The 11,598-nt window shown below is 45.1% G+C and overlaps 1 protein-coding gene across 1 annotated transcript in view; it reads right to left on the bottom strand.

Annotated features, from left to right (window-relative positions):
• The window catches only part of VPS35 (VPS35, retromer complex component), an 83,177-nt gene that overhangs the window by 46,133 nt on the left and 25,446 nt on the right, over positions 1–11,598 (bottom strand). Inside the window, exons 11-12 of the mRNA XM_018553257.1 lie at positions 4,201–4,408; positions 2,702–2,857 (exon numbers count right to left, since the gene is read on the bottom strand). Of these exons, the coding sequence (XP_018408759.1) occupies positions 2,702–2,857; positions 4,201–4,408 (364 nt within the window). The remainder of the gene's footprint in view (positions 1–2,701; positions 2,858–4,200; positions 4,409–11,598) is intronic.

Raw genomic sequence — 11,598 nt, 5'->3', positions numbered from 1 at the left:
CTTGATGTCCAACTCCTCCTCTCTGCACCACCGGGCTTTCACAGGTTTAAGGATTGTGCGCAGCACGAGTTGAGAGCAAAAAGAGATTACATTTTTTTTCAATGTCTTGAAGATTAAAGTTCACCTCAGGCTAGGGGAGACGTCTCACCGCCAAACTGTGCTAATTGGCATGCAGCTGCATAGTCTGGCGTCCAATGAGGCACAAGCCGGATCTAAACAAGTCCCCCATTGTGAGCATACACATTTAAAAAAAAATTGGCCTCTCTCTGACACTGAACTGTTAAAAATGCTATGCATATTCTGAATGAACTCTGTGCACCGGGTTCTTGCTGTACGTTCCCATTTAACTTTTCAGATGACGGTGATTGAAAATATATTTATTTATTACAGGTATTTCTATAGCGCCGACTATTCACCACCCAGACAAACTCCTTTTTTGCTTGGGTCATGACAGGGGTCAGCTCATTAGTCAAGGACTTCAGTGACTGCCCAACATCCCCCCTATCCCTCCCTTAAAGGTCTCAAGTACTTGCGAAACCCAAATAGTTGGCAGCGGGTGAGGATAGGATGGCTGCAGGTGACCAAAATCACTGTAGGAAGGCAGCAGGAACAGAATGGAGATTTGAATACGACATGGCTCTTTGCAAGCAGGAGCAGCAGCGTGGAGATGCTTCCCTAAGGCTGGGTTCACACCTAGGCGTATCGAATATGTGCGTTTGTCGTGCGATTCGAGGTAAAAAAAAAAAACACGCGACAAACGCGCGTTTCCGAGGGCTACTTGGCTGTATCCCAATGGAAACGCGCGACAAAAACGCCCCAAAGAAGCTCCTGTACTTCTTTGGGCGGAGGGCGTTTTGTAGCGCGTTCATACGGCCTGTAATACGCCCAGGTGTGAACCATGCCCAAAGGAAATAATGGGATTTCGGTGTTTGAGCGTTTTGCAGAGCGTTCGAACGCGCTACAAAATGCCCAGGTGTGAACCGGGCCTAAGGCTGCGAGTGCAAAGCACGCATGCAATACTCCATTCTGCAGACGTCATCAGCCCCCAGTTCCACAGCATTAGCTTCTTCCACATTAACAAAGGGGAATTAATGGCGCCCAGCGACCAATGATAATGAGATAGTTCTTAACGAGTAGGCCGGTTGGGCCATTCACCAAGTCTTCAGAGTCAGGGCATGCACTGGAGGCAATTGCCAGCGGCTCTGGAGCCGGAAAGCTCTGCAGCTAAATTTTACCAGATCGGAGTCTGGAAAACACTACGCAGAAACCAGAGTTCTACGGTCACTGCCAGGCTATCTCCTCAGTGTTCAGTCCAGCAAGGTCTGGAGGCAGTACCCCAAAAACCAACCTGAGGATGACTGCACAGGATAGCTGCCAAATCAGAAGGGAAACTTCTAGCAGCGGTGTAGGGAAAAGACTTCAAGCCCGTGACACAGTGCATGGGAAGCCATGCATAGCAAAGCAAAGCTGTGAGGCACAGACGTTCGCATGCAGTGGGTGAGTTCAGCTAAATGACAAAATTATGAAAATCCTGGTGCAGTTTATGGCTGTGCTCTTGAATGTCTAATATTGGAACTTTGTAGCGGGGGCAGATCTGTATTACAGTCTTATTTAGTGGGGTAAAAGGAGACTGGGGAAATCCTTCCTACTGCCTGCAGCAGCCTGATGACATCAGAGTCTGTGTCCAATGGTTCAGAAGTCCAGATATCAATAAGGGGCCGTATCGGTTTAAAGTCAGGAGCAAGGCCTCAGCTACTCCCATTACCAAGAACAGGGTCAGATGGCCAGAGGTGACCAAACCACTGTAGGTGGGCAGCAGGAACCAATCAAAGTTCCAAATGGCTTTTTTCACGCAGAAGCAGCAGCAAGGAGATGCATCATTGACACTGTATGGTTGTGTCCCACAGTGTTGACCCCTTCTGTGACAAAAGTGCTGGAAATGAGGGATAAAGGTGCCTAGCGATTGAGGTAGAAATTGAGGTAGTTTCCGGTACTCGTCTGATAAGCCTACTCACTGAAAGAGTCTTCAAAGACAGGGCCAAGCATTGATGCAGCAAAGACACTGGACCTGGAAAGTGTTGTTTAGCTAACTTTTATCAGAACGGAGTCTGCAGAGAACCCTACACAGAACCCAGTGCACAAAGGCAACTTTCAGGCAATCTTGGGAAGTCCAAACTACTGGGCTCTGGGAGCAGCACTCCAAAAGCCAGACTGAAGACAACCGGACAGAAAGCTGCAATCAAAAGGAAAAAGCTGCAGCCAAGATGTAGAAAGAGAACAGCATTGATTTAAAAATATTAAGACAAAAGGGTGCGAGCAAAAAATTAAAATATAAAATCAATCAGTCTCAACACACCGGAGCTGTAGAAAAGACATCCATAGTCCTCAGACACTAACACAAACTGAGGCATGATGACAGTGGGAGGGATTTTCCTGAGCTGGCTTCACTTTTTTTCCAGTGCCAAATCCTCCTGCAGACTTCCTGTGTCCCTCAATGGTAAGGGGACTTCCTGTGTCCCTCAATGGTAAGGGGACTTCCTGTGTCCCTCAATGGTAAGGGGACTTCCTGTGTCCCTCAATGGACAAGGAAGAAAGTAACTGAACGTGAAAAGAAGAACATGGAGCAAATATATACAGGTTATCAATGTGATCTTGCACAGCAAGAACTGAAAACAAAACTAGGAAATAAATGTTTCCTCACCAGGTACTGTTGATCTGGATCATCCGACCGCAATAGGTGAATAAAGCGGCCCACAAGGCCCTGCTCTTCTGTAAAGTCCTCTGGGTCGGGGTCTTCAGCTGGTTGGTCTGGTTGGTCTTGGATCAGAGTGGATGTCAAGTTCATGATAGCATCCACCTATGAAATAAGTAAAAACAATCATATATATATGCTGTGGAATGGCACCAACGTGTTCTAAAGAAAGGCCGAAGCTCAGTCACAAAATACTGAAGTCAGCTTCCACTTCTACTTGTTCTCCAAGTAATTAAAGAGCACTGCACTGCAAAGAACTTCTATGATCTGAAATACCCTCCATCAAAGTGATCAGTATAATTTGTAGGGGGGGGTTCACTGATGTCTCCTCCTCAAGTAGCAAATTAACCGACTGGGAATGGTAAAACATGGGCCAGAAAGCTGAAAATATTTTTGACTCGAAGCTTCTCATTTGTCTTGCCCTGTTCCATACAGCAAACATCACCTGAGAAAATCACCTAGTGCGGGTGTGAGCTGAATGACACCCAGCATCATGCAATCCACTTCCTGTAAAGCCCAGGGTGTCAAGGACCTATCCCCCCCCCCCTTGGGGGTGCATCAACACGCTACCCTAAACACAAACACCCTACCCCAGAACGCTGCAGAGAACAGTGGCTCAGTTTTCAGGACCTGCCCACTACCTGAGGAAAAGGAGTGGTCAGAGCCGGCCTTAGGCCTTTAGGCGCCCTGTGCGAGAAAGCTTTACAGCGCCCCTCAGTGGCCACACCCTTTAGTGGCCACACCCCCAGTAACCACACCCATTTATCACCCATATTTTTGGTAAAATATAAAAAGACGGGGTCACGTCGGGTAAATAGACACCAAACATGTCATGCTTTAAAATTGCGCACACCCGCAAAAATCGCAAAAAATTACCATGCCCAAAATTGACCATAGGTGACGCTTTAAAAGCTTTTACCGCTCATCAGTTTAGTGTTATCAGTGATTGATAGCCCTACAATTATTGCTCTCATTCCGACGTTCGCGGCGATATGTAACATGTTGGGGGGGGGGGGGCGGACGAGGGAGCGCTGTCATATCGGATGGCCAGCGCCCAGCGGTAAGGGGGAGAGAAGCCGCCCCCAGGACGAGCTGTGTCGGCCCTTGTTGCCCTGGCGCCCTGTGCGGCCGCACTGCTCGCACACCCTTAAAGCCGGCCCTGGGAGTGGTGATGCCACATGAGCTCATTAAGTTGGGGGGGGGTCAGCAGTCTGGAGTTGGGCTTTAAATTTACAGCAACACCTCATCTAGGTTAAAGAAGAACTATGGGGTGAGTGAAAAGCACTCACCTCATAGTTCTCCTTTAAGGTACCAATAACAACAAAAAGACATAATGGCAAGCAGCACTGAGTGGCACAGAAGATACAATTACTAGAAGTGGGGACATTTTTCTGGAACATGAAGCACAGGTAGCACATGGGACCAAGAGTAAGGAGTAGAGACATTACCTGTTCCTGAGAGCCGACCTCTGTGTTGTGTTCCAAGCCACTGCTCAGCACATAGCAGCTCATACTCTTTCTGGACTCGTAGTCAAAGTACTCGAACAGCGGATGGAAGTGTTTGAGCTTCAGCACGGTCAGAATATTGTTGTAAGTGTCCACCGGAATCTTCAGAAGTCGGGTCAGCTCCTTGGAGACGGCGCTGCTGGTGGCAATGCTAAAAGAGAAAAGGCAGAGAAGCTATAGTGCATGTAGGGCTCTACAGAAGTCAACAGGGTCCAAAATTGACTTGTTATTAGGTTTCCTGGTTTTTAATAAGACCTGTTGCTTCCGTAAGTGTCTACCTACCAAGAACATGTTCAAGCAGAGCTAGACATTATGTTAAGACTTTGCCATGGGAAGAGTGCTGAAGGGTTGGATTAAAATTGACCCTGTCAAGACGAAAACAATTCAAATGAACTTCCCTGCAAGAGCTCTGTTATACTCACCTCTCCGGCAGCTCAGGTCCTCTATCTTACCTCCATTCCAACACTCCATCAGTCTCTTTGCATTCACATTTTTAAATTGACCCTGTCGGGGTACCACCTCAATGCATGCCGTGGTTACACCCTCCAGCCCCTACATCACTAGGGCAGAAACCACAGCTGGGGACACAAGTATCTGATACTCCTGGTAGTGATGAATGCTGAAGAGAATGATGACTGAAGCTGCAGCTGGAACAGAAGAAGATAGAAAGAGCAGCTGGAAAAGTTGAATAGCTCTTCTCTTGCATGGGACCTAATATGGATTTTTTTTGGTTTACCCTGATAGGGTCGCTTTAGGAGTTAAACAAACACATGGGAAGAAAAAGCAATGGCGTTACTTTACGAAATGGTATGGAATAGACTAAAAATAAACAATAACCCCTGACCCCTGATGAAGTCACGTGTTTTAACGTAACATACGTAGGGCAGAGCTTCTGATGTCACTGCGCTGAGTCGGACGAACAGGTTTTTTTATCGCTTTGCTGCCATTTGCCCAGCTGGTCTGATCCAGCAATACCCAATTCCTGTACTGTTTACAGCATTGCGAGGACGCATTTTTTTATAGGGATGCACAGATATATCGGCTGAAAATGGCACTTTTGGCATAATGGCGAAAGAGCCATGTTTCGGCCGATACATCGGCGCATCCCAGGTTTCCCAGGCCGCTCACATCGCTCTCGTCCTGCAGCGCTCGTCCGGCTGTCACTTTCTTTTCTCCCCGCTGGAACAGCGCCCAGCGGGGAGAAAAGAAAGTGACAGCCGGACGAGCGCTGCAGGACGAGAGCGATGTGAGCGGCCGGCGTCTCTCCTCCCACACCACTCAGCCGCCTATCACAGCCCGGCAGAGCGGTGTGGGGGCGGAGACAGCGCTGTCACAGGAGGCTGAGTTCTCCTCTTTACACCGCTCGATCACCTTTTCTGTGTATGGGCTTCCCTCCCCCATTAAGAAGGGAAAAAGCGCATTTGACCCCCCTAGCTCTGTAGGTCTACCTCCCCAGTGAGTCATCACTCACTGGGTGGAGGTGAAGGTCTGCCTGCATTGTGTGATTATCCTTACCTGAGAGTTATATGCAGATTGGCTGCGAATCATCTGAGGAATTTTTTTGCACAATCACCATTATTTGCTTTAGTTTTTTTCCTTGGGACTTTTTTTTGTCTATATTGCATTTTTGTCTTTGTGTAGATATTTTCTATGCCTCATTTGTCTGAAGGCTCATATATGTGACTCACTTATATATGTTTCAATTTATTGGATATGTATGATTATTAGCTCGGCACAATATTGTTTTTCACGTATGGAATAGACTGCTACCCTTTAGAGACCCAATTATAACGTTTTTGAGAAAACAGGCATTTTTTTTTCTCGGATTGACTCATGTCAAGATAAGCTGACCTGGTATCCTATCCTTCGCGAAGTACCCATACCGTAGCTTGCAGGGGTTTGACATGGTTCTATCCCAGTGCACGCCATGTAACACTAGTTAGCTGAATTGCATGACTTAGGACACAAATTAAGATTTCTGGTTCACACACAGACTGTGCAGGTGCGGTAAACCTTACCGTAGTGCCGGTATGATAACAAGCCCCGAGCAAAACATGCAGTAAATCATTTTAATAAAACGCAGAAATATCAAATCTAATGCCCACAGGCAAAAATCTGTACTACCCCCTTGTGTCCAGTCTGCCAATTGCTTTCAAGTGCAGGTTAGAAACACAAATAAAAGGCTGAGAGAAAAGCCTCATCAACACATCTCGGAGGCATAAAGTTTCCCTGCAGCCCATATGAATAACAGCCACTACATGGGCAAATGACTAAGAGCTGGAGAAAATTGTCCATCGTGCCTAAGGGCTCTCAAAACCCATCATGTAATTATGCAGGAACGTGCGAGGCACAGGTTCAAGAGGAATGTGCAGCTAGAAGTAGAGTCAATTAGTGAAGAGCTACCCATTATCCAGTGATAACTAAAACTGCTCTAAAAGGAAGAAAAAAAGTAAGCTCTGTGCATCAAATGATAGAACGTGTGCAGCCTGGAGGATGCTGCAACCAGGAGTCATCCTTCATAGGTCTTGTGCAGAGTGGCATTGCCATCCAGCACAAGTCCAAAAGGTATCCCGCCACACTCCTTACCAGAAAACCCCCTAGATTTGGGTGCTGAAATAACTACGGCTGGCGCCTCTAAGATCACTGAAGAAATAGGATCTCACCAGCACATCAGATAGGTGTCCCAGCAAACGTCTTTTATTGATGCATATTTTATGGAGCCTGGTGAAGGGAGCCTGCATGGCCCTGAAATGTCGCCATCTTTGTGAAAATATGCATCAAGCGTCACGTTTGCTTGGATACGTGTCGCTAATGTGCTGGTGACATCTTGTTTCTTCATTTCCATCCAGTAGGCGCAGCCTAGCCTCTGGATAGTGGAGTGGGCCAGGCAAACACCATACAGGACTGGAAGTCCTGATTCCTCTATATAGATCTTAAGTTTTCACTAGAGGGATCCCCAGCAGGAGGAAGGAGGTCCTGATTCCTCTATATAGATCTTTATTATCACTAGAGAGATCCCCAGCAGGAGGAAGGAGGTCCTGATACCTCTCTATAGATCTTTATTATTATTAGAGGGATCCCCAGCAGGAAGGAGGTCCTGATCCCTCTATATAGATCTTTATTATCACTAGAGGGATCCCCAGCAGGAGGAAGGAGGTCCTGATTCCTCTATATAGATCTTTATTATTATTATTAGAGGGATCCCCAGCAGGAGGAAGGAGGTCCTGATTCCTCTCTATAGATCTTTATTATCACTAGAGATATCCCCAGCAGGAAGGAGGAGGTCCTGATTCCTCTATATAGATCTTTAGTTATCACTGGAGGGATCCCCAGCAGGAGGAAGGAGGTCCTGATTCCTCTCTATAGATCTTTATTATCATTAGAGGGATCCCCAGCAGGAGGAAGGAGGTCCTGATACCTCTATATAGATCTTTATTATCATTAGAGGGATCTCCAGCAGGAGGAAGGAGGTCCTGATTCCTCTATATAGATCTTTATTATCATTAGAGGGATCTCCAGCAGGAGGAAGGAGGTCTTGATTCCTCTCCATATATATGTTTGATCGGAGCAATTAAGGCAACCAAGTAACACAGAGACAACAGCCTGTAATAAAACAGTTTCCAGAGCAACTTGTTCCATCATCTCACATAAATAGACCAGAATTCAAGAAACGTGCACAAAAATACATCTGTGAACAAAATACAAAAAGGAACATGACCGTAAATCTAGCTGGCCTTTACCGATCGGCAAAAAGGTACAGGGGACTGTATGAACGACCAGCTATTCTCTCACTCGTTTGTGGCTTTGAGGAAGATTAACAGGTACCCATCTGGCTAATGCACACAAAGATGAAAGTCAGAGCAGTAAACACAAAGGAATAACAGAGGTTATGCTCTTAACTGGGGGATCAAACAATTGATTAAAAGGATCAGGAAAACCCTTTAGAGACTCCACATGAACAGTACATACTCTACGCCTACCTTTCACTCCATATGCAGCACCATTCAGCAGCCAGGAGCAAAGAAAAATACCCTGTACCTGAATGTATGGAGGAGCATCTGACCATCACTCCAATATGATCTTCTTGGACATCCGATTACAAAACCATGGCCATTACTATGAAGTTGGCCCATCCTTTGTGGCTATAAAAGCCTTACAGTCCTTCGAGAAACTTTTCACAAGATTTAGTAGTTTGTCTGTGGGTATTTGTATGTCTTCCAGCAAAAGAGCATTTGTGAGGTTAGCTACTGATGTTGGATGAGGAGACCCGGCTTGCAATGGGTATTCCAGTCTATCCTAAAGGTGCTCAGTAGTGTTGAGCTCAGGTACTAATGTTGGATGAGAAGGCCCGGTTCGCAATGGGTATTCCAGTCTATCCTAAAAGGTGCTCAGTAGTGTTGAGCTCAGGTACTGATGTTGGATGAGAAGACCCGGCTTGCAATGGGTATTCCAGTTCATCCTAAAAGGTGCTCAGTGGCGTTGAGGTCAGGTGGGATGAGAAGGCCTGGCTCGCAATGAGTATTCCGGTTCATCCTAAGGGTGCTCAGTGGTGTTGAGGTCAGGTATTAATGTTGGATGAGAAGAAGATGTGGCTCGCAATTAGTAACGTTTAGTTAAAAGTAAATCTACCAGTTGGAAAAACCCCTCTGGGAAGCCCTATTAAACCTTAAACCTGAAGAATAACCTTCATATCCATGGCAGTTCAACCCGAGCTAAAGCATGGAAATTGGCTACCCCACCAGTCTTACTGGTTTAAAAGGAAGATGTTGTGGTATGTAGTGAATAAAAGGACCAGTGGCACTATTCCATGACTCCATGCATCCACTCAGTATTATTTGGACACCATGGATCACTCGCTATATATGATCCTAGATGTTGAATGGATGATGACAGACATTTAGCGGTATAATTACTATTGGATAAGGTTCCCTCTCCTTATCCCGCCACTCTAACCCTGATCTCCTCTTCTACCTGCTTTCTTCTCTGTCAACTTTCTCTCTGGGATCTTCCAAGGTAAACTGACCACAAGTCAAGAGCACTCCAAAATCAATAATCCAACCTCTTAAAGCATGCCCAAAAAAAAAAATGGTACCATGGAATGAGTGATGGTTTGCTTTCACTCCTGTATTGTGCGCTAATATATTCTTTAATATCCAATACACCGTGTTTCCCCGAAAATAAGACACGGTCTTATTTTATTTGGGCTAAAAAAAATAAAAAATAAAAAAAACACACTGGGTCTTATTTTCGGGGGAAGGTTTTTTTTTAATGTACAACAATCCAAAGTTAGTGCAAATCCAAATTAAATAATCCAAAATGGCAAAGTTAAGAATAGGGTGATTAGGGCAATCAGGGGTGCTGTAGCTTTCCAAGAGCATTTTGGTAACCAGAATGAGCGAAGCGCGCTTTCACCGGCCCTGGGAAAGGTTGCAACTAGGTCTTATTTTTGGGGTAGGTTTTATATTTTAGCAATTCCCAAAAATGGTACTAGGTCTTAATTTCGGGGTAGGTCTTTTTTTCAGGGAAACAGGGGTAACATTTTTTTGGAAAGAAAGGAAATCTCCCCAAGATTATAGACCTAAAGAAAAAGGATATGATAACTTTTTAACCTTTCCTTGTCCAATATTTACAATATTATATTCACACATCAAGCCGTTGCAATGTAGAATAGCAAAACATATTGTTTTCATGTTGTTGGAGGCCACAGGCCTTTAAAACAAAGTTGAAAGTTGAAATCAATAAGGACTTGAATAGAAGACTCATGAAATAGCTCCACGCACAGCTTCAAGGCTGAACACAGCAGACAATGCCAGCTACACACATATGATCTTCCATCCATCAAGTCCTTCAGCAACCTTTCATCTACAATGGAGTGGAAGATTTCACTCCGAGGAAAAATTGGAGGTGAGGTCAGCAGAGGCACCCGAAGTGAAAGAAGATACTTTGATGTGACTTCATCAAACGGTAGGTGTCTGTCATGCAACAATAGAAGAAAAAAATAAAACCTCACCATGAACGCGTTTTGTAGCACTGTAATGGCCACTTCATCAGGATACGCGAATAAAAAACACATCAATTGCCGCAAGCTGTGACGCTCATCTGTGTCAGAGAGGAGCAAAATATATCTGCTACAGCCATCTAATGTGATGGGCTGCCTACTAGAAACAATGACATATTGACCGATGTTTTGTACACCTGTCCTGATGAAGTGGCCATTACAGCGATATGAAATGCGATGATGGTGTTTTTTTTTTTATTGCTGCATGGAATCTTCTTTCGCTATGGGCACCTCCGCAGACCTCAACCCCATTGTTTTTCTTGGGATAAAAATCTTTTACTTCATTGCAGATGACAGGCTGGTGAAGGACATTCGGCGCAAGAATAGTTTACCTGGCCCAACGTGTTTGTAGCTGGCATTGTCTGCCGTGTTCAGCCTTGAAGCCGGGCATGGAACTTTTAATTGAAGTCACTATTGCTCTCAAATTTCTATTTTATTGAAAAGGAATCTGGACTACAAGAACATAAAAAAAATGCTAATTCTAATCTGTCGAGAACATGATCATCCAGGATACCCTGATACCCAAAGCGCTGGGAAAACTGTTGGCGCTATATAAATCCTGAATAATAATAATACCCCGACAAGCGTCAAGCGCTACCACCCACCCCACCTGTGTGCAGACAAGACATTCACCAAAAGCTTTAAATTGGGTTGCTTGATTCCCGAATGGGACCCAGAAGGTGGACTTAGGAGGCGGGGGTGTCATATTTTGCCTGGAGATGGACTTTAACCCCTTCTATGTGATAGCAGTCAAAGTAAAGTTAAAAAAAAAACAAAACAAAAAAAACAGATTCAAATTAAATAAAATAAATCTAATAATAATTGGAAAAAAATTTTCATTTCGGTCGTTTTCAGGAGTCCATCAAGCACTAGCTCCCGCCTCGTCCTGTCCCACGGAGTCTGGGCGGGTGCACATTGCCTGCATTGACTTACCCTGTGTCTCTCCTCGTCACCCGGCCGAAGATCTCTACTGCGCATTCGCCCGCCCCATGATCCTTTCCGGCTGCCTGAGAATCTTCAGATCTTCGGACGGGAGCGCGCGGAGGAGACACAGTTAAGTTTTAACCCCTTTGTTAACTTTTTTTTTTTTTCATGTTTTTGCATATATCTACTGCTTACTAGGATGTAATTATCCTTTAAATCCAGGCTGACATTTCTGAAAATCTCACACCTTTTGATATAAATTATTACATTTATACGGATCTCTCTCATGGCATTTTAAGCTCCTTTTTATTCCCATTATCTCTATTGTCTGGAGACTTTCTGCATCGCTGTCCTCTACA

This window comes from Nanorana parkeri, unplaced genomic scaffold (assembly GCF_000935625.1).
Source record: "Nanorana parkeri isolate BGI_ZX_2015 unplaced genomic scaffold, ASM93562v1 scaffold6, whole genome shotgun sequence".
Lineage (NCBI taxonomy): Eukaryota > Metazoa > Chordata > Amphibia > Anura > Dicroglossidae > Nanorana > Nanorana parkeri.
This window is presented reverse-complemented; position numbering and strand designations above follow the sequence as displayed.